This window comes from Meriones unguiculatus, chromosome 6, assembly GCF_030254825.1.
Source record: "Meriones unguiculatus strain TT.TT164.6M chromosome 6, Bangor_MerUng_6.1, whole genome shotgun sequence".
NCBI lineage: Eukaryota > Metazoa > Chordata > Mammalia > Rodentia > Muridae > Meriones > Meriones unguiculatus.
The window spans coordinates 18,072,931-18,096,036 of record NC_083354.1 but is presented as its reverse complement, the minus strand read 5'-3'; the positions used below and the strand labels follow the sequence as shown (position 1 = coordinate 18,096,036).

Below are 23,106 nucleotides of genomic sequence, written 5' to 3'. Positions count from 1 at the left end.
AACAAAAATGTTTTTTTTTTTTTTCTGGCTGCAGGCCGTAGTCTAGTTACTGGCAAGCCTCTTACTCTCTCACAGTGTATCCATTTTTTAAAGCAATTTTTCCTTAGACAGAATTTCTTCTCCAAGAATAACATCTTCCCATTGAGATATTTCTGTTTTAAAACTAGCACATTAAGTTTGGGAAATATAAAATATTTTGCTTTAAAATTACTTATTTTGGTTTTTTGAGACAGGCTGTTAATGGACTCGCTTTGTAGACCAGTCTGGCCTGGGACTCACAGAGATCCACCTGCCTCTGTCTTCCAGAGTGCTGGGATTACAGGCGTGTGCCGCTGTGCCTGGCTTTTTAAAATTACTTCTTTCAAATGGGTGTGCTCTTTGCTTTGATTGCCTGTAGCACAAATAGCATTTTTATTGGCTGTTTGCTAGTATATTTGTGAAAGCTTTGAACTTATTTAACGTAATTTTCAAGAAAGTAACTTGGCACTGACTCCATGTCATCATCTTCTTCCCATTTTGAAGTGTAGGAAGGGAGGCGGGCTTTGTTTGTTCTCTTTATTTTTTTGCCATGCATCTGCTCCACTGCAGATGATATTTCTGATTCCACATCATATGCTAAAAGTAGCTCCAACAGGCTGCTAAGATGGCTTAGGTGGGTGAAGATGCTTGCTGCCACCTGAGTTTGATCCCTGAACTCCATGGTAGAAGAATTGGCGCCTGCAGACTTACTAATGGAGGTCGTGGCGCTCTCCTGGCTCTCCCCACTAATGTTGAATAAGCATGTCAGCCTTTTTGTTGATAGTCCTGTAGTACAAGTAAGGTTTGGATTATATTAACTAGTTTTGGGTAATGAAATGGTATGCTTGCTGAGAGATTTGCCTGTTATTTGTACTATTATATATAGCAAAAGGGTACTCTGTAGTCCTAAATGAGTCTGAGTTTTGATTGAAATATATTTGTGTGTGATTTTAAAATTGATATTTTATAATTAACATTAATTTGACTGGTTTTGTGCTATTAAATGTAGTTCTCTGAGTTTATTTTACATTTGATTATTCTTTGAATTTCAGGATGGTGAGGAAGAAGAAAATGAGAAAGGTATGTCTGATGCTAAGTAGAGCACCAAGTTTATGGACATATAGAAAAGCAAAGTGTATGAAAACAAACATTCCTTATTTGAAATCTTACTTTCAAATAGTTTCTTTCCAAATTATCAACTTAGTGAATTAAGTTAGCTTCTTAATTTTTCAATTGGTTTTGATTTTCTTTTGAATACAAGATATGTCCTAACTTAAAGTACATATCAGTTACTGTAGTGAATGATACCATTTTTCACTATAGATTTAGTTGTATTTTAAAAATAACTTGTAGCATACGGTAAGTAAATTCCGTCTTTAAGACTGACACTGCAGTAACTCATACGTGCTTATCAGAGTCTTAGTTTATGACTCAGTGAATTCTGCACCAATCTTAAGAGTGGTGAATGACCAGGAAACTGGCTTTTGTTTGCTACTTAGAGAAACTTTCCTATCATTTTCTGACATGTGTAGTGGCTTGGGAGAACTATCTTACCCAATACAATCACAGGACAACCATGTGGTTGTAGCAATACATGTGGTCACTATGAGGTTGAGTTCTTGGACCGCAGTCACATTACCCTACTTGGACTAGAAAGGACATGGAGCAGGCTCCTCAGCCAGGCAGGATAAAAAGCCCGGAAGCATCGACGGAATAAAGCTACTGACTGCAAGTCTCACATACCTGAGGCCTTTCTCTCTGTGGGAATGCAAGATATCTTTGCAAACAGTCATTGCAGACCACCTGGATAGGATGCAGATCACAAGCAGCCACCTCTTTAGACCTCACGGAGTAATGTCTTCGGCGCCTTCCCTAGAGGGTTTGCATTCGATTCTGGACTACCCAGGGATTGAAGAGTGAAAAAGATGGGGCTTGGAAACACTCTGAAGATCAATGTCCTCACACTGTGACCTTCCAGGAAGTCCCAAGGAGCTCCCAAGGTCACAAAGGATTAAATCCCAAGATGAGCCGAACATTGGAAACAAACCTGCACATCTGTCACTCTACCATGGAGGAAAACTATTCAGATACCATCAACTTATAAGCAGAAACGAAGAGCCGCATCTTGAGGATGGATTCATTTTCTCACTGTTGTTGTTTTGATGTTTGTATGTAGAGATCATTTTTTTTTTCCCTGAAGAATAAGTGATCTTAGGTAAAGGATTGTGTATGTTAGTTAATCCCTGTGTTTCCCCCTAACCCTCCATCAGTGCTAATGACTGGCTTTATATTTTCTAGGTCCTATTTTAGCTTATGAATGTGAAATTGTTTAAACTTCTTGTTTTGCCATATTTATTCCTGTTAAATCCTCTTAGATATAGCAGGTTCTGGTGATGGCACACAAGAAGTATCTAAACCTCTTCCTTCAGAAGGGAGCCTAGCTGAGGCTGATCACACAGCTCATGAAGAGATGGAAGCTAATGCGACTGGGAAAGAAGCTGAGGATGACAACATCTCGGTCACAATCCAGGCTGAAGATGCCATCACTCTGGATTTTGATGGTGATGACCTCCTAGAAACAGGTAAAAATGTGAAAATTACAGATTCTGAAGCAAGTAAGCCAAAAGATGGGCAGGACGCCATTGCACACAGCCCGGAGAAGGAAACCAAGGGTTATGAGATGAATCCGAACCATAAAGATGGTAAGAAGGAAGACTCCGTGAAGGGTGATCCTGTCGAGAAGGAAGCCAGAGAAAGTTCTAAGAAAGCAGAATCTGGAGACAAAGAAAAGGATACTTTGAAGAAAGGGCCCTCGTCTACAGGGGCCTCTGGTCAAGCAAAGAGGTTTGTTTTTCTATGTCAGTTCTTTACGATACTGAAATTCCAGCATTCAATAAGATCGCGCTACATTAAGGGGGTGGCTTCAAGACCATGTACAATAATTAGTGTCTTATGATCGTGCCCAGAGTATTTTTGACCGGCATAAGTTACTTTAAAAAAAATTCAAGATCTTCATAATATGCAGTGTGTCCTACTGAGTGCATTGTCGAATTGTCAGCATATATTTGCTTTGGTATTTTTTTTTTTTTTGGTTGGTTTTTGTTTTTTTTTTTTTTTGGTTTTGTTTTTTGGGTTTTTTTGTTATTTTTTTTTTCAAATTGACAATTTTTGTGTTTTATTTTTAAAAACCCTTGTGATGGTGGTTAATGAGCAACTGTCAGTCCTAAGAACACAAATGAAGTCAAGCCCCAGCCCTGAAATCTGGAGAAGATGGCCATATATCCACTGAATAGGATTGTCAGAAAACCTAGATCTTCAGGCATCTTGGGCAAAATCAGTGCAAGAATCCTAAGGGAGCCATTTCAAGTAGCCTAACCTACTAGGCCTTTGGAGTGGTCCATGTGTATACATAGCACCCGTTTTACAATGCTGTCAATATCGAGCTGTTCGGTGTTTGTTTTGTTTTTGTTTTCAATTTTCTTCTGGTGATTTGCCTCTTTAGCTCTTCAAAGGAATCTAAAGACAGCAAGACATCATCTAAAGATGACAAAGGTAAAACTTTTTCTTTTTATTCCATAACAACATCACATATTTCTCACCAAAAGTGTTAGTTGTTTGTGTTCCCTTTGACATATAGTCTTCAGAAATTTGTTGAGAAGATACAAATTGTGATAACTTTTAACAGGTGGCATTAAAACAGTTACAGCAAGCCCTGTTGTTAAAACTTTATCCTTTACTTTGTAAACTTACATGAACATGAGAGATTGTGGAAGTATTTTCAGCTGCAGTTGAGTTTGAAAAATCGGACACAATCACATCTATTTCTCTATTCCGTTTAGGATGAAACTTGTATCATAAATATTTTCTTGCGCACATTTGTGGAATATACTATACAAAAGAAAGCTAACATTTGGTAGTACTTCAATTTTTTAAATTAGGGTGTACTTCTGTTAACATAGGAAGTGGACAGTATTTAAATATTTCAGAATTCACTTCCCAATTTGACTTATTTCGTGTTGATGGTTTGTTTTATGCAGGGAAATAATTTTATGTTCAATTTCTATAATATCTGAGGAACAGGTTTTAAGGATTTTGTGCAATTTTACATGGTACTATGTTACATAAGAATCCTTCTACAGATGTATAAAGACTATGCCTTTCCGTAAGCATATCCCCCGCCCCCCATGCTCTCTTAGGGAGTATATCTTCTTGCTTTTTATTTGGAAGTAGCTGGTTATCGTGTGCCTGTGAGCAGTATGGCTTCCTGTTGTACCTCTGCTATGATGGCTTAAAGAGCATTCATTTTCTAAAAAAGCATTCTAAAGGGCAACATTCATTGCATTTGTGTACTGCCAAATCCTCAAATCTCTCCTGAGTGTCGAAAGGAGGATTTTGTGCGTTGCTGTGGTTTGTTTTCTGTTGCTATGTTTTAATAGTTAGAAATTATTACTGACCTGATTCTATAACTATAATTGCAGCATCCCTGTCTTTTACATTTTGGATAAAATGTAAAAAGTTTATCCTTTAAATTGAGAAACTTAGTAATTTTGCTTAAGTGGTGCCTTCTTTCTTGTCACTCAAAAAAAAATTTTTTTTTAACTAGGTAAGTACCCAGGCCTAACTATTGCTATATACTATAGATATACACATTTCTAAGTTACATGTCAGAAAATAAAACATTTTGATGATTGTCCTCAAAAATAGGAGAAACATTAACTGTTGGTATTTTCAGGGTTTGAGTCAATTGTATTGTTACTTTATAAAAGCCTGCACTACGCAGCTTTCCAGACATTGCCATCTATCTGATGTGACTTTAAAGCACTGAAATGTTTACTGTTTCTACTTCTTGCACATGTGATAGCATGGCATTTTAGAAAGTGTCTTCTTTATCATAGCACTAAAGGAAGAAAGCGCTGCTGGCACTAATTTGTGCTTTGTAGCCTCATATATATGAAAGCCATATCTGTGTGGTCACGGTTCAGAAACAAACTGTGATCATTTTCCTAGCTTGAAGTTATTTTGAAGTCTCTGTTCTTACTATAATGATTGTTTTAGAAGATTGTTCCTTATTTAGGTCTAGAGTTCCCCAGCTACATGTAATTCCATTTTCTTCTAACCTTTCTCTAGTAGAAAATGAAGGGTGTGGTGGCACAGGTACCACAGCACTGGGGAGGCAGAGGCGGGCAGGTCTTTGGAGTTGAGGCCAGCCTGGTCTACAGAGTGAGTCCAGGATAGCCAGGGCTACACAGAGAAACTCCATCTTAAAAAACAAAAACAACCAACCAAAACAAAATGGAAAAAAAAAAAAAAAAGAAAAGTGAATTATTAAAATGTTTGTTCTCTACCCTGGATCTACCCTATTTCATGACCATTTATCAGGACCTTCAGTGTCCGTGACAGATGTCTGACATTGGAGCAGTCTGCTCATTGCCACAGGACAGCTTCCAGACGTCTCAGTTCAGTGCAATGCTGTGAGGAAGGGTTATTAATATTTGTTAGAGAGTGGCCAAGAGTTAGTGGAATTCTCACCCACTTTCTGTTAGAATTCATGGATCAGAGTGTGCAAACACTCAAGATCATTCTCACTGTTGTATTTGAATTTACAGTGGAAGCTTGTAAGATTCTGGATATTGTAATGTTGTATTATCAAACTTTAAATGAGAAAAGGTTTCACATGGATTCCTGTAAGTCACTGCAGACATACTTCTGTGTTAACTCCATCCTAGGGAGCATGGGCAGTGCTGGTGGTAGCAGCGGAAGCTCAACCAAGAATATCTGGGTTAGTGGACTGTCCTCTAATACCAAAGCTGCTGACCTGAAGAACCTCTTTGGCAAATATGGAAAGGTATATTCTTATTACTTCTTAATCTGTCTTTTTAGTATTCATAATAGTTGTGTAGCTACATTCTATATATCATATTTTAGAAGATTTTATTTACTTTATTTCATGAGGATGAGTGTTTTGCTTGCATGGTGTCTGTGTACCAGGACAGTAGAGGTCCTTGAAACTTATGGACAGCTGTGAGCTGCCATGTCAGTGCAGGGAATTGGACCTGCATCCTCTGCGAGAGCAGCCAGTGCCCCCAGCAGGTAAGCTGTCATTCTAGGCCTGTAGTCTATATTTTTGTGAGTCTTTGAGTTCTAAGTGTATACTTACTTGAGCTGAGAACTCAGTTTTATTTATCATGATGCAAATAGTCTGGCAGATGCTGAGACTGTTTGGTCATCTGAAAATAAAAGTAGCTGGAATTAGGTAGTGGACTGTATAAACTGCAGAGGAAACAACTATCCCTTTGTGGAGGTTCTCAGCCACTAAGGAGAAGAATGTAAAACTCTCTGTGATTTATTGCTGATCATGGGAAGAGCCTTCTTAGCGTGTTCCAACACTAAGAACCAGCTTTGCTTAAATGACTTTCTAATTAAAGTCAGCAAAACAGGTTTTTGTAATATTCATTACTGGTGTGTATGTGTGTGAGTGTGATGTGTGTGATGTATGTGCAAGTGTGATATGCATGAGTGTGGTTGTGCGTGTGTGTCTGAGTGTGTGTGTGTGTGTGTGTGTGAAAGAGGTCTCCTTAAGTGTTGTGAAGAAATGTGGGCTGTTGAAAGGGTGGTTGATTCATTAGGAAAAGTTTCTGCCTCCTTGACTGTAGAGAGAATAGTGCTGGGCCGCCGCTGGCCTGCGTCTCAGTGCAGTCACTTCTTTCTACTCAAAAGTGTTGACATAAATTTCCATTCTCACATACTCAGCAGGGCAAAGATCTTACCTTACTTGGTGTGCACATGGTAGGCTTTAAATGCTTATTAAATTAATAACCAACATTTCACTTTCTACCTTCTCTGCTATTGTGTCATTGTTCTCTCTTGAGCCCTGGGTTGTTTCTGCTTTTCTTCTCACTCTTCCGTTCTATTTGGAATTGTCTGTTTGATACTGATTGATTACCTTAAAATTTTTGTGGCATATTTTTGGGATATATTTTAAGTCTACATTTTCTTTTCTCTTTATCATTTTTGAAATTTAAAGTAACTAAAAGGAGAGTTTAAGACTTCTGTAAATGGTTATAGACATGTTCATACATTTTCTTCAATAGACTCAGGCTCACAGTGAGGGAACTGGTCTAAATCCAATTTCTTTGTATCTGTTATTTTTTTATTATTTTTTGATGTAGCTTGTTTGGGCTATATATTTGGGTAGAGGAATAGAGAAGTAATTCCCTTGAATACTTTAAGTACATAGTACCAAGGTAGTTGCTGGTCACAAAAATATAAGAGGACGTAATTAAAGCTGTGGTGTATCTTCACTGTCCTTTTGTCTGAGCAGTCTCAGTGCTGCGTTTCACCTGTGCACGTGAGGAATATGTGCAACTGTACAATTCTGAAATATAATCTGATTTTATAGGTGTTAAGTGCAAAGGTAGTTACAAATGCTCGAAGTCCTGGCGCAAAATGCTATGGCATTGTAACTATGTCTTCAAGCACAGAAGTGTCCAGATGTATTGCACATCTTCATCGCACAGAACTACACGGACAACTGATTTCTGTGGAGAAAGTAAGTCTGACTGATTGTTCATAAAAAGGGAGATTAACAAGAGGGCTAATCTGAAAATTCAAATCTAAAACTTTCTGAGTGTCATTAGTGTTCAAAATATTTGATTTTGGTTCATTTCAGAGTTTTTTGTTAAGATGCTCAACAGGGAAAGTGGATGTAGATACGTCCAATCTAAACCGACAGGGAAAGTGGGTGCAGATATCTGAAACCTAAAATGTGTGTTATTTCAGTCCAAAATGTCTGTCAGGAATGGTGGTGCATGGCTGTAATTCCAGAACTTGGGAGGCAGAGTCAGAAAACTAATGGGTTCAAGACTTCTGTGGGCTACAGAGTGCGGTCCAAATCTGCCCAAGGCTATCCTTGAACTTACAGTCATAGTCATCCTGTATCTGCCCCACAAATGCTAGGGTTCCAGGCATGTACAACTGTGCCCAGCTCAACGCCATTTATATAATGCAAGTTTAAAGCTTGAACTTAAAAAAAACGTTTATTATTTTGTTTAAACCTTTCAGGTCAAAGGAGATCCTTCTAAGAAAGAAATGAAGAAAGAAAATGATGAAAAGAGTAGCTCAAGAAGTACTGGCGATAAAAAGAATACAAATGATCGGAGTGCCAAGTAAGGGTTGATTGATAGCTGCTGAGATGAGACTGGCTTGTGATAAACAGACTTCTTGTTACATAGCAAAAGTAGTTATTCTTTTTTCCTGTCTTGAATGATATGGTCAGGACACAAGCATCTATCAAAAAAGAAGAGAAACGGTCATCTGAGAAATCAGAAAAAAAAGAAAACAAAGATTCTAAGAAAATAGAAAAAGATGAGAAAAATGATAATGGTACAAGTGGCCAGACTTCAGAATCGATGAAAAAAAGTGAAGAAAAGAAGCGAATAAGTATGTCATGTGTGTTCTTATCAGTCCCTCTCAGCTGGACCCACCCGTTGTTTTGAATTTCAGGAGGGACTGTTTTTCAATGTTGTTAGAGCCTGGAGTAGGAAAGGGGGTTTTATAGACCATCTGTTTTCTTTCTTACTGTAAGGTCATATTCTTCTAAGATTTCTGACTGTACCCTTAAGTCTTAGCTGAGTTGGGTTTAGGATTTACACCCCCCCCCAAAAAAGAAAAAAAAAAAGGATCAGTGGCTATTGATTTATAGTATCTTACTGAATTAAGATCAATGAAAATATTTTGCAGATTAAATTATTTTAATGTCTTTGCATTTAAGTTAGAATAAGTTTTTTTTTAATATCAGGCGAAAATTTGATTTTACTCATTTATGCTCTTTTTCAACAATATTTTGTAGATGTTTGATTACCTAAAATATTAATCTTTTTTAGGTTCAAAGAGTCCAGGACATATGGTGATACTAAACCAAAGCAAGGGAGATCATTGTAGGTCATCAAGAAGGGGCAGATACGAGAAAGTAAGTCTTCAAGACTCTGCTGTCTTCTATTTGATCTGCTTCTAAAAGATAAAGCTGTTGTCCCCAAATCATTTTGAAAGACACAGTTCAAGTTTTTAAAAGGAAGTATTACTAGTTGTATTTGTACTTTAGAATGTGTTTCATTGCTGTATTTATTTTTACTTATGTGTATGCGTATGAGCCCGCCTGAGCTTAGTACACCTTGTGCATGTGGGAGCACCACCTCCCGCTGGAGGTGCAGGGCAGAAAGGTATTGGAGCTTCTAGACCTGGAGTCACAGGCAATTGTGAGCTGCTTTGTGGTGCTAGGAACCAAATCTGGGTTCCCTGCAAGCACAATAAGGGCTCTTAACCACTGAAACCTCAGAGCCACCTCTCTAGACCCCCCACTAAACTTTGTAAATGACCAGTGAAACCTCAAAATATATAACCTCAGATTATTTTAACCTCCAGTCCTTATGGTTTTCTTTTGTAGGTTCATGGAAGAAGCAAAGAAAAGGAGAGGGCTAGCCTAGATAAAAAAAGAGACAAAGACTACCGAAGGAAAGAGATCTTGCCTTTTGAAAAGATGAAGGAACAAAGATTGCGAGAACATTTAGTTCGTTTTGAAAGACTGAGACGAGCAGTGGTACTCAGAAGGTAGGAGCATTTTGACAGCTGTTCTTAACGTGCGTCTTTAGCTATTAAGCCAGCCCGCTAGAGATTGTATTCCTCTAGAAGACTGTCATTCTAAGGAAGTGAAGGTATGACCTAATGATTTCTTAAGTTTGCGTAGCACTCCACAGTTTATAAAATCCTTTTTCATTTGTTATCTCCAACTCAAGTCTGTAAAGTTGTAAAACACAGAGGCCTGGAGAGGCTAAATGATTCTTCCAATGCCATGTGCTAATGAGTGGCAGAGTCGGGACTCAGATCCACGTCTGACTCGCAAGTCCAGTGCTCTTTCCTCTATTCCAAAGCTGCTGCCATAAAAATCATGTCTTAAAGGAGGAGGTAATTTCCAGATAGCATCAGAGTAAGCTACAGTGTTGAGCTACTGTTACAAGTACAGGGAAACTCAGGGGTCTTTGCATTAGTTCCTAAGTGAAGGCTAAGTTGCTCTGTGAGCTTTAATGCAGTCCCTACTACGTCCTCATTAATACAGACCTGAGACAGATGATTTCATTTTTAGTGGCAATGCCAACAAACCAACAAGAGTCCCAGTTTACCTCCACAAACCTGTGTTTGGATGCCATATGAAGTATTGTAAGCCGATCTAATAGTGCATTTTTAATCTGTGAGTCCTCCAGCACAGAGTTCCCTAGTAGAGTTCATCTTTTCAGTCTCAGATGTTAGGAATGTTAAAAGCTGCATCTTAGGAATACAGCCATTGCCTGTGGCAGAAGGAAATTCCTTACAAAACTCAACCCACTAGATCCTAGCTTTTGTTCATCAACATGTTGAGGGAAGAATGGAAGTGAGGAGCTCCCAGGGAAGTGGTTCTCAGACCTGTCAAACCAATACCTATTTTATTTTTAAAATCCTCATATGTCGCTCAGGCTTAGCTTTTACTCCTTTTGCTTCAGTCTCCTGCTGAACTATAACGTAGGCATACACCACTGCCTCCAACCCATTGACCCTTTTTAAAAATAAAATGTTAAGGTGTGCCCCTTACTCTCCCAGTGGGGGAAAAGATGAATAATCTATCTGCCTGTAATTTCCAGAAAAATCAATGTGATGATATATCAGTAATATAAGAAAAGTGATTTGATTTGTAACAAATATATATATTCCAGATATAAATGTTAAGATATGCAGAAGATTCATTGAACTAGTCAGATGTTTATATCTTATTAGACTCACTGAGAATGTGAAAGCTACAGATACTGACTGGTATGGGTGAGTCATGTTACCAGTAGGAGTGTACCAGGAGCAGTGAGGCCATCTAACATGATTTCTGAAATGGTAACAACTCTTGGTAAAGCCCTCAACAAAGTATAATTTCTCCCCTTTAAAAGTAAATTTTGAATTATGTTAATTGAAAATTTTAATACATAAACCTGTGCTAAAGCAAATAAACAAGCCTAACATTTATTTAAAATAGAGTTAAATTCTAGGCTACCTGTTAAAGGCTTTTGTTGTTTCTCAAGGGCATGGCCATTGTCCACTGTGGCACAGAAAAGGTTCACAAGCATTAGATAGTCTTCATTCTTTGGTCTATGGAACTGCGCCGACAGTTCATGATCATCAAGTGTAGTAGAGTTCTTGGTCTCCATCCACTGAATGGTAGTAATAGCCCACTGACTGCTGTGTTCCGTTAAAATGCCACATCAGTCTTTATGGGAATAGTACTCACCCACTGAAAACACTGGATTGCTATAGGCAAGTATGCAAGTGGGCAAAAGCATAAGAGCTCACTACCTGAGTGTCAGGAGATGAAGCACTGTGCAAGGTCCAGTATGTGTTTGTACCGAATTACCTCGGGCGCAGAAGCATGTTCCCAGAACTGTCTTAAAGAAACCAGTGTATAGCCACAGTGGCCCTGAAGGGCACCGTTCTGTTATGTAACATTTGCTATAATTGTATTTATGATTATAATTCTAAGCCATCAGAATGAATTATATGCATTATTTAAGGAGGTTAGGATGCATGGTAGTTATTAGACATTTTCTATCAAAACTAATTGATAAAAGTTGTAGTTTTGATCCACTTAATGATGGCACACACCTATTGTAATCTCAGTACTTGGAGGCAGCGGCAAGAGGTTTGCCACAAGTTCAAGGCCAGCCTGGTCTACATAAGTGAGTTTGAGGCCAGCCAGAGCTACATACTGAGACCCTGTCACAAAAAGCCAAAAGAAAAATTGTAGTTTTATAAACTTATATATATTTTAAAATGTCAATTATTGGGTTTTTACTATGGTGGGATTTTCATTTAACCAAATCATCTAAAAGGCAAATAGTGTATAAAATTTAGCTGCTTAGTTGGCTCTCCTATAAATAAATGATAAGACTGGAATATGTTTAAAGTTTTATTTTGCGTTCTTTCCAATTACATTAAAATTACTAGGATTAATGTGAAATTTAAAATTGCCAATCATGAGGAAAAATTCAAATTCAAAGCTATTATTTTTCACACAGTGCTAGCATATTTTAAGTATTTCTAAATACTGATTTTTGTTAGACGAAGAGAGATTGCAGAAAGAGAGCGTCGAGAGCGTGAACGCATTAGAATAATTCGTGAACGGGAAGAACGGGAACGCTTACAGAGAGAGAGAGAGCGCCTAGAAATTGAAAGGCAAAAACTAGAGAGAGAGAGAATGGAACGCGAACGCTTGGAAAGGGAACGCATTCGTATTGAACAGGTGCAGTCAGAAAATCTTTTCATCTTGAACAACCCACCTTTGCAAACCCTGTAATTTTTCCCCCTCAAGTGTGCTTTACTTACTGTAAAGCTCCTGTAGATCAGAATGAGCATTGAAGTGTCCCTGACAGGTAATGGATTAGGCACTAGTTAAAAGTACATTGAATAGTGACTTTTTTGTTGGTTCTGAGTAACGTGGAGCTCCGCAGTAAAATGGCAGCCTGATAGTAGAGTGTAGGACTGAGTCCAGAGTAGCCGTCATCCAGGCTCTGTCACCACCCCAGATTTAGAGAAGAACAAGTGTTTCCTTACTTAGGATGGGAGTCATTCCCAAAGCTGGAAGGAAATCATGCCTCTGTGTAGCCGCCACCTGGGGCTGTGGGCGCTTAATTCTCTCCATACATACTAAGAATTCAGTGTTGTCATTCCCTTTAGGTGCCTTTGTTTAAGTCAATTTATTAAACTAAATCTGACCTTCCCCAAAGTGCTTGCCAGTTTCTGTTCCTCAACCCTCTTATTTTAATGTCACCCAACAGTAGCTGTAGTCTAGATGATTAAAATGGAATGTATTTGTCCCAGGCATGTGCTCTGCCTGGTGTTTCTCTAGGATGGTTTAACCCATATGCACACTTCCTTTCTGTCTTATTTGGTTTATTCCTGTGTATCTGAAGGAACGGCGTAAGGAAGCTGAACGGATTGCTCGAGAGAGGGAAGAACTCAGAAGGCAACAGCAGCAGCTTCGTTACGAACAAGAAAAAAGGAATTCTTTGAAACGCCCACGTGATGTAGATCATAGGTAGTTGCTTCATTTCTTCCTTAGTGGTTTGGCTTGCTATATTGTCCTTCGTGAGCTAGGGTTGGAGAATTAGGACACACATGCTCCCGGCCCCAGAATAAGAGGTCTTTGCTAACATGGAAGGGAAAGGTTACAGTACTGGTAGGACTCAGGACAGTACCAGGCGGGAACAGTCTGCTTCCCCTTAGCTTGTCTTTTCCAGCATCATTTGATCTCTTGCTGCATCTGCAAGTACAGGCTTTTTAAAAACTGTATCAAGACAGAGAATAGACAAATGGAAGTCAGGATTTTGTGTGCTTGTATTTATGTTTCCTAGTAAAGTGTGTCAATATTTCATAAAATTTTCTCTAATATAAATTCTGTGCACTGTAGTTTTTGTTTTAATGGAGAAGAGGGTAGAATGAGTGCATTGTGCTCAGGTCTTACCAGCGTTTGTGAGGCTCACAGTGGCTGAGGCTGAGGGTGGAGCTCAGTGCGGAGTGCTTCCCTTTCATGTGCCCGGCGCTAGGCCATCACCAGCACTTTACGGGGGGGTGGAAGGGTAGACTGAGGGTTAGAATCCATTATGACGAGAACGCAGGTGTTTTGTCGTTTTCATCCTGAAGATGTAAGAACTAGCAGTTTAGGCTGAAACAATGACTCGATGGGCAAAGTGATTGTTGAGATCACTTAGCATGAGATCTGAGTTTATAGTCCCAGCACTCATGTAAAAAGTTGGGTGCAGAAGTATGTGCCTGTAACCTTGGCTTTGAAGAGGCAGACAGGCAGATCCCTGGAGCTCTCTGGCCAACTAATCTATTTCATTCCATGAGCTCCAGGTTTAGGGAGAGATCCTGTCTTAAAAGTAGAGGATCCCTTGCCTCCGCATGCATAGGCGTGTGCACCCAGACAATCACTTACACGGGCACACACAAAAAGCAGGCAGTTTTTAAAAGTACGTTTCTTCTGTCATACGACAGTAGGACTTACTAGCTAATTCTGTCCAGCTCCTTGATGTTTTATCTTGCATTTAGTACCTTTATGTCCACAGTTCCAATGTGGTTTCTAAGAGCCCAAGTGAAAGCGGTTTGATTATTATCAAATATTTATATAAATGAGCACACATTTCTTTTAAAGGCGAGATGATCCTTACTGGAGCGAGAATAAAAAGTTGTCTCTAGATACAGATGCACGCTTTGGCCATGGATCTGACTATCGTCAGCAGAGCAGGTTTCTTGACTTCGGCCACCGAGAACGGGGCAGGTTTCCTGACACTGCAGCGGCACAGCCCTCATCCTTTGAGAGGTTAGTAGACCCTGAAAAGCTTACGTTTGCAGCGGCAGCCTTGCTAGTCCCAACTTGGTTCTCTCTGAGATATTGGAGTGGTACTGAGTCAAAACTGAGTGTTCAGAACAAACTGTATGTTTAATTTTGTTTTTCACTATGAAGAGAGTGGTAGTCCCTTCTTTCTTTCAGTTGGATGGGTCCTTGGGAGGGACGGGCTGAAGAGTCAGGAGTTGAGCAGCCAGGGCTGCGTAGCCACTTGAGACTCGGCTCCATAAAAACCAGTGAGACTTTTCACTCAGTGGGTGCAGCGGTGCCCCCCTGTGCTCCCAGCACTCAGCGGGGGCGGAGGAAGGCGGATCACTATGCTGTCAAGGCCACTCTGGTCTACAAAGTGAATCCAGAACAGCCAGGGCTCCACAGACAAATTGGAAAAAATAAAATAAAAACAGAAGAATTTTAAATAAGAGCAAGTGAATGGAGAATGCTGAATTTAGAAGTGCCATGGCTGTCAGGTCACGTATGTCAGCATGCGTATTTCATGTCACGCATGCTGCTGGTGACTCAATATTTCTCCTGGGAAAGAAACTAACCTTTGTGCTGGACATAGCTCCATTTAAAAGAAAGCTTTTCTGGTGTCCTTGCCATAATTTTCCTTTTACAAATAAAGTTGAGAATAAGGGCAGATAAATGAGGACCTGCATTTGCTTTTCATCAGTAGACGGGAACGGTTTGTTGGTCAAAGTGAAGGAAAAAAACCGAGACCAGCGGCCCGAAGAGAAGAGCCAAGCTTTGAAAGGTATCCCAAAAACTTCGGTGATTCCAGAAGAAATGAGCCTCCACCACCCAGAAATGAACTTAGAGAAACAGACAGACGAGAGGTACGAGGGGAACGAGATGAGAGAAGAACAGTAATCCTTCATGACAGACCTGAAGTTGCTCACCCTAGACACCCACGAGAAGCTGGGCCCAATCCTTCCAGACCAGCCTCCTGGAAAAGTGAAGGGAGTTTGTCCACAGACAAACGGGAGTCCAGGTAGTTACGTGCTTCCTAATGATTCCTTCTGGTACACTATGCATTTCTGTTTTTGAGAATTATAAAGTGAGGATTTGACCATTCTTGTGCTATGTTAGCAGAGTTGAAAGGCCAGAGCGGTCGGGGAGAGAAGTCTCTGGACACAGTGTGAGGGGAGCACCCCCTGGGAATAGGAGTAGTGCTTCAGGCTACGGAAGCAGAGAGGGCGACAGAGGAGTCATCTCTGACAGAGGAAGTGGAGCACAGGTAAAAGTTGCTGGAAGTTTCCTGTTGATTTTCACATTTTTGTTTCTCTTTTTAATTAAAATTTTATTTTATGTATATGGGATTTTGCCTCTCTGTGTGTCATTTTTATGGCCGGTGCCTGTGGAGTCTAAAAGAGGTCTTCAAGTCTCCTGAAACTAGAATTGCAGTTGTGAGCCACCATGTGGGTGCTGGGAATTGAACTGGGTCCTTTAGGAGAGCAGCCAGTGAGAAGAGAACTGCTTGCCTTTACCTCTGCCTGCCTTTACCACAGGTATGCACCATCACGCCTGGCTGGGCTTCTCTGTGTCACAGCCCTGGCTCTCCTGGACTCGCTTTGTAATCCAGGCTGGCCTCAGACTCACAGAGATCCTCTTGCCTCTCCCTCCTTTATGAATTCCCTCCTAGTCCCTGAATGCTGGGACTAAAGGTGTGTGCCACTATGCCCAGTGATAATTTGGCTTCTTAAAAACACAGAACACACGACTCAATGCGCCATCCTTGAGCAGGAGCCCTGCTAATCTCTGCTGTTGCAGACTTCGTGCACGTGCTGCTAAGCCTTCAGCATACATTAAGTATAGAGTTGAAGTTGGGAGCACTTGTTCTGCTTTCCAAAAGTAGACAAGTAGAGTTAATTTAAATTGTCTATTTTTTTAATGTATTTTATGGAAACCAGGTGTGGTGATGATGCACACCTTTAAATCCTAGCATTCCTGAGGCAGAGGCTGGCAGATCTCCCAGTTTGAAGCCAGCTTGGTATATAAAACAATTCAGGACAGTGAGAGCTATGTTTACCTTGTCAGGAAAAAAACGAAAAATAAAATAATTAATAAAAAAATTATTGAATGAGGGTTTTGCTTGCATTATATGCTGTGCATCCAATACCTACAGAGGACAGAAGAAGGGCATCAGATCCACTGGGACTGGAGTTACAGGCAGTTGTAAATCCACAATTTGGGTGCTGGGAATTGATCCTAAGTTCTCTGAAAGTGCAGCCAGTGCTCTTAACTACTGAGCCATCTCTTAAGTCCCAACTTTCTATTCTTTTGATATTTTGTGACTTGAATAGCCTTTTAAGTTACGGTGTTTAATGGAGGAAAAGTATATGTACAGAAAACTTGCACCAGATTCAAGCATATTCTTTATTGATAAAATATTGGCATGTGAGATGATCACAGCATGAATAGAAAGAATATGCTTTTTTTCCCCCCTAATTCTAAAGACCAGGGTCTTATGTACTGCAGGTTGGCCTGTTGCTGTGTAGCTGATGATGAAGCCAAGAATGGCCTTGGACTTCTGATCCTCTTGCCTCCACCTTTGGAGTGCACTTACTGGTTTTTGTGGTATTAGGAATCCAACCCCAAGTTTCATGAATACTAGCCAAATAGTCTACTAACTGAGCTGCATCTCCAACCTGAAAGAATATACTGGTTTTGTTGTTGTTGTTTCTGGTTTTTCAAGACAGGGTTTCTCTTTGTAGTCCTGGCTGTCCTGGAACTTGCTCTGTAGACTAGGCTGTCCTTGATCTCAGAGATCCACCTGCCTCTGCTTCCTGAGAGTTGGAATTAAAGGCATGCACCACTGTCGCTCAGAAAGAATATGCCTTAATAAGTTCTGTGCCAGATGGAATTTGAAGCTGTGTTTGTGTTATACACTTGAATGCACACTAGGTTTCATCATCATAGCATCTTGGCACATGTGTTGGTATGCGTATGCAAGCATGTTTGGTGTCCTCGATTGCTTCCTACTTTGTTGAGTCAAAGTCTCAACTAAAGTTTGGAGCTCACCAGTTCTGGCTACTCAAGCTATCTAGCCTGCTCCAGGGACCTTCTGTTTCTGCTTTGCCCAGTGACAGCCACCACTCTTACTCAGCTTCCTTCCTTCCTTCCTTCCTTCCTTCCTTCCTTCTTTCTTTCTTTGTCTTTCTTTCTGTCTGTCTTTCTTTTCTTTCTATCTTTCTTGTTTTGTTAGTTTGTTTGTTTTTTGAGACAGGGTTCTTTTTGTAGCCCAAACTCAGAGGTCCCTCTACCTCTGACTCCTAAGGGTGGGTGCATGCCTAGCTTCTTCCCCAGCTTTTATGTGGGTTCCAGAGATCTGAACTCCAGTCATGCTTGGATGGAAAATACTATATGTACTAAACCTCTCCAGCCCTCAATGACAGGATTTTTTTGTTTTAATCAGAAAATAAAGCATGAAATTTAAAGTTGGCAGTTTTTATCTAACCTAGCTAGCCCCAAATAATTGAGACAGAGACTTTAGTTCTTTTGTTTTGTTTTTAACTTTATTTACATTGGTATTGCCTTCATGTATGTCTATGTGAGGGCATTGAACTGGAATTACAGATAGTTGTGAACTGCCTATGGATGCTGGGATTTGAACCCAGGTCCTTTGGAAGAGCAGCCAGTCCTCTTAACCACCGGCCATCTCGCCAGCCACCAAGACTTTAGTTTTATTCAGCACTTCTGCACACAATAATTGAACAATAGCAGCCTAAATTTATACTCTAAGATAATCCAGCTGCCTCCCAGCGTACCCCGAGATACTGCAGTTTATGGCTTTATGCTTCAGGTCTTTTCTCATCCTCTCTCCTGGACCTCTACTCATGGCTGAATCCTCTTAATTCCTCCCCTTTCTGGAAACAGAAGCCCAGCCCTATCTCTCAGTTATTGGCTCATCAGTTTTATTGGCAAATCAGAGAATAAATGGAGAGCAGTGTTTACACAAACTTCAGATGGGCAAGTGTTAGAATAAGCATTATATTGCCCTGTCTGGACTGCAGGCACATATGAAGGCAGAGAAATCAGCATTTGGGAATTGCAAGGATAATCTTTATTTAGTGCACAATAACATTATGCTGACAAGAAAGTGTTTTAATATCTTGACGTGTGCAGTATCACTGTACATCATTTCACCCAGCACATTATCAAGTACATTTTGGCTTCATGGTGATGAAGTATTAATGTGTCTTAAGGAGAAATGTGTGTACAAATTCATCAAGCTGGTTACCCTGAACAGAACTTAAAGCTAGGCATATGACGCAGATATTCTGTTTATTTAGGGTAGAACTTAAGAAATTATTCTAGACCAGCACCCTATGTTTAGAAGTCCTTTAAAAAGTCTCCTTAGGAGGAGAACCGAGATTCTCTGTCAGGAGTTATGTTAGTCCATTGGCTTTTTGGCTAGTATTGTAGTCAAGCCTGTGTGGATGCTGACAGCTTTGCCTAAGCTAAGTGTCAGCAGCCCTGACTCTTCTTCTTGTCCTTAGTTCTACAAAAACTTCTGCTCCTATGTCTCCACACTTTGTATAGTCGTAATTGAGCACTGTCTACAAGTCTTAGCCCTAAGTAGGATTGGGTAAAATAGGACAGCCTTTCTGTGTGCTGTTTGCAAATTGTTCTGATGGGTTGGTCTGTACCCAACCTTAACTCCCCTTTAGCTTTTGACTACTTGTGTATCGAGAGAGTGTTTTAGATATATCCAGGCATTTGAAATTCCCGTGCCCAAATAGTGCTGGAGTAGTGGACGTAGACATAGAGATGAGGGCACTGAGGAGCTCCTGCCGGAATAGGTGGGCACTCCTTTCATCTCTGTTAAGTTGGCCGTCTGTACGTTCCCAGACATTTTTACTGGTTTGCTGTGACGTTAGAGCAGAGCATTATGAATCAGTGCATGGTACTAATGGGCCAGGACTCATCTTTTCATGTGCTGTCTCCAGCACTACCCTGAAGAACGGCATGTCGTGGAACGTCATGGACGGGACACAAGTGGACCAAGGAAAGAGTGGCATGGCCCACCTTCTCAGGGGCCTGGCTACCATGACACACGGCGAATGGGTGATGGCCGGGCAGGAGCAGGCATGATAACCCAGCACTCAAGGTGAGTAGCTAATCTGCTAAAACCTTTTTCTGTATCATGCAACTGAGTAGTGTGTTCGTAACTATTCTTGGAGTTTTTGAGAGATTAGATTGCAGTTAGTAAATCGCCAGGTCTGCCCAAACCTTCCCTAAGAACTGAGCCTACAGGAGGCTGAGCTGGCAGCTGGAGTTTGTCAGGTTGTCCTGTTGTAAGTTAATGGTTGGCACTCTTGCACCTGGTTCTTAGATGTAGGGCGTAACCTCCACTGAGAGGTTCAAGGAATCTGGAGGTAGGCTATTCCTTTTCACACAACCAGCGCAACTCGACACTCAACTCAAGCTTGTTTGAGGTCAGGAGCAACCTTGATCTTCCTCTTCTTACTCTTGTCATTGGTGAGGCCTCAGTGTCATTTCCGCGGCCTCACCATCTTTCTTCCCCGTCCTGCCTGTTTCACACCTTGTTTTAACGGATATAAGTGCTTTCCTGTCTTCTTGGTTACTCTTCTGTCACTTCTGCTTGGCACTGTCATTTATGCTCTGTGGTGTGGAAGGAGCACCAGTAACTTGCTCTGTGGAAAGTTTTGGTTCTGGGACTCCTTATAGTAAACCATTTCATGTGTTGCTTTCCTCGTTTTGAAGTAGAGTTCTGGTTACTTGGTCTTAGAATATGTATGCTGGGCTGCCTTCAGATGGAGTCTCTTGCCTCCAGGTATTGTGACCGCGGACATTCCCCACCATGCCAGCTCCTCTTTTTCTCTCTCTTTCTCTCCCTTCCTTCCTTCCTTCCTTCCTTCCTTCCTTCCTTCCTTCCTTCCTTCTTCCTTCCTTCTTCATTTCCTCCCTCCCTCCCTTCCTTCTTTTTGTTTTTTGAGACAGGGTTTCTCTGTGTAGATGTGGCTGACCTGGAACTCACTGTATACAGGTTGACCTCAAACTCAGAGATCCGCCTGCCTCTGCCTCTTAAACTGTGTCACCACACCCAGCTTTCAGCCCTGTTTTCTTCCCTTCTTCCCTTCTTATCTCCTTTCTGGCTCCTTCAAGCAGATGAGCTTCATACATCACTCTTCACTGCCATCTCCTTGTAATGCTTCTGTCAGCTCCGGGGTGCAGGCAAACTTGTTCTTCTCCAACCCATAAAACTCTGGTTTACTTTCTTGCTTGCTTTTTTTTTTTTTTTTTTTTCTTTTTACCTCAAGGTTCTTTTATCTTTCAGTGCTGCCATCCTCAAAACCCTGATGGGGGAAACATGGCCCAGTCTTGATCGTTCTTTGTTCCTAGAATAAATTCACTATACTGTCCAGCTGTTAAGCATGTTTCCGCTCCTGCTCTTTCCTCTGCATTCAGTCTGTGGTTCGTCTCCCCAGAGAACTTCTCCCTGATATTCACACTCTGAATGTGACTATGGGACCACACATTTTGTTATGTCATTTACTTGCTTCAGAACCACAGTTGCTTCTGTAGGTTCTGATTTAAGCCAGAGTTCTCAGTTGGTTTATTTGAAGCATTTCACTGTCAGCTTTTACCTCCCCATTCTGATAAGACTTTCAGAGTGTCTTTTCCCTGTCATTTACTGGCATCTATAATGCTGTTCTGTACGTAAAGATACTGAGGATATTGTTCTGGTAGTCAGTTCATGAAGCTCTAGTGTGTACCCCAATCTCCTTAACTTTGGAGCAGACTAGAGCATCCCACCCAGAGTGAGCTGAGTAGGGGTTAGAGTGGTATACACCAGAGGACTAGTGGTGGGAGGCTGAAGGGAGATCTTGAGTTTGAGATTTTCCTCATCTCCATAATTACATCCTGTTTCAAAGAGATGAAGAGGCAGTAGGAAACCTGAAGAGGCTCTGTGTTTGTACTTTGCACAAGCTGTTGCTGCTGCAGCTGCCTGAGGGTGGGTATTGGAGAAGCTTCACTGTAGTCTCGTCATGTGCACAGCATTTGGCTTCTGAAGAAGTAGGCATTGAAGAATGCCAAGGTCACAGTGTTGCTCCCCACCATATATTAGCTCTGTGTCTTGGAAAAGGCGAACTTTGAGGTCTCAGTTTCTCCCTTGGTAAAGAGGGTTAGTAATGGTGCACTGACAGGACCAGTCTGTAGGCCTTTAAAGGAGGGACAGCCCGTGAGTGCCAAGTGCTGGGAAGGATTTCTTGTGATTGTCTGTCTGTTCTGACCTTTGTTTCCTGTTAAACCCCTTTCAGCACCGCATCCCCAGTTAACAGGATTGTACAGATGAGTGGCAACTCCATCCCAAGAGGAAGTAGCTCTGGGTTTAAGCCATTTAAGAGTGGACCTCCACGGCGATTTTGAACACAAGCTTCCTGCTGTGGCTTCAAGATAATTTATTGAGATCTCCTGTAAACGTTCCCTGACTGCTTACAAGGAGGACCTCTGACTGCTTGAGAGTTCTATCTGACTGTTGTTTTTCTTTTTAAAAAATTTAACACAATTTCTTTTCTCAATTTTAGAGAAGATGTTAAAATAGTTCTGTTGAAACTTTTCATAGTTTTGTGTATCATTCAAATTTTCCTTGCAGCACTGAGACCCAATTGAAAGGATTGGCACCCAGGCCGTTTTGTTTGGCTCTGTGTGAACACGAGTGTTTTGCAGCTGGAGGGTAGTGGTTTCATTTGCAGCATAGCTCTGTGGTGTCACCAGTGTTTGCTGCCTCCATTTTGAAGGCTATTTGAGCTTCAGACGCCTGCTGTCTAATTTTTAGAGAATATGATTGTTCCTTGCATTTCGGAGTATTATGTAACCTATTTTTGCAGAAGGTACTGTTACATTAAGTGCACCTGTGTATCCCGGTTAAAAAAAAATGTAATCTTTTTGGAAATAAACCTTCATATTCTGTATAGTTGCTAAAGTGTTGAGGACTTCTTTAATCATGAGCTGAAGGTAGATTTTCCCTCGAGGGAGCACGCTATTGAGTGTGCATGGTACAAGGCCACATGGGTGAAGGAAACCTGTGTCATGAGGTTCTCATACTGAGTTGAGGGAGTCAGCGCACTTTGGGGGATCTTCACAGGTTGATGGATGAATCTCACCTCTCCCGATTATGTGATAACCTTCCCATCTCTCCAGGTAATATGAATAGTGGAAGAAGCCCAGATTCTAGATGGGGGAATCTGCCAGGTTTTATAAATGCTAGTATGCTGCAAGATTCTCCTTGTAAGATTACAGCCTACACCTAGAAGTATGTCTGTCTTTGTTCCAGCTTTAGGCGTTCGTCTCCAGCCTGAAGCTCGTGAGTCCCAAGCAGCAAATTTGGTGAGAGCTGAACTGGCAGCATCTGATCTCTGTTCTTAGGACATGTGTCGAGCTTTCTCTGGCCTCGAGTTGACAGCACACTGGACATGCTACAAACTCTGTAACCCTTTGTTAAGGCATCTTTACTAGGAAAGCTTTTGACGATAGACTCAGAACACCAGCTTTCCCAAATCCCTTTCACAGCAGTTTCCCAAATCCCTTCATCGACACAAGCCACTGTAACCCAGACTGTCTAGACTCGTGGTCACATTAGTGGTCTGCTCATGCTAGTGAAGGATGGAGAGTGCCACTCTGATGTGGAGTCTTGTCGAGGTTCTTTT

At 41.0% G+C, this 23,106-nt stretch overlaps 1 protein-coding gene across 9 annotated transcripts in view; it reads left to right on the top strand.

The window, feature by feature from the left end:
• Positions 1-22,376, top strand: part of Sltm (SAFB like transcription modulator) — a 45,576-nt gene extending 23,200 nt beyond the window's left edge. For 2 of the 9 annotated variants that reach the window (XM_021626606.2, XM_060384816.1), the window contains 16 exons: positions 1,071-1,098; positions 2,394-2,862; positions 3,521-3,570; positions 5,745-5,863; positions 7,418-7,567; positions 8,080-8,183; positions 8,294-8,457; positions 8,901-8,986; positions 9,461-9,624; positions 12,148-12,328; positions 12,999-13,123; positions 14,240-14,407; positions 15,108-15,422; positions 15,524-15,668; positions 19,381-19,541; positions 21,718-22,376. In XM_021626606.2, the coding sequence (XP_021482281.1) occupies positions 1,071-1,098; positions 2,394-2,862; positions 3,521-3,570; positions 5,745-5,863; positions 7,418-7,567; positions 8,080-8,183; positions 8,294-8,457; positions 8,901-8,986; positions 9,461-9,624; positions 12,148-12,328; positions 12,999-13,123; positions 14,240-14,407; positions 15,108-15,422; positions 15,524-15,668; positions 19,381-19,541; positions 21,718-21,826 (2,538 nt within the window). In that variant the 3' untranslated portion in view covers positions 21,827-22,376. Of the gene's footprint in view, positions 1-1,070; positions 1,099-2,393; positions 2,863-3,520; positions 3,571-5,744; positions 5,864-7,417; positions 7,568-8,079; positions 8,184-8,293; positions 8,458-8,900; positions 8,987-9,460; positions 9,625-12,147; positions 12,329-12,998; positions 13,124-14,239; positions 14,408-15,104; positions 15,423-15,520; positions 15,669-19,380; positions 19,542-21,717 lie in introns of all 9 variants that reach the window. The other 7 variants (XM_060384818.1, XM_021626607.2, XM_021626609.2 and 4 more) reach the window with 5 other exon arrangements.
• Positions 22,377-23,106: the final 730 nt, after the last annotated feature.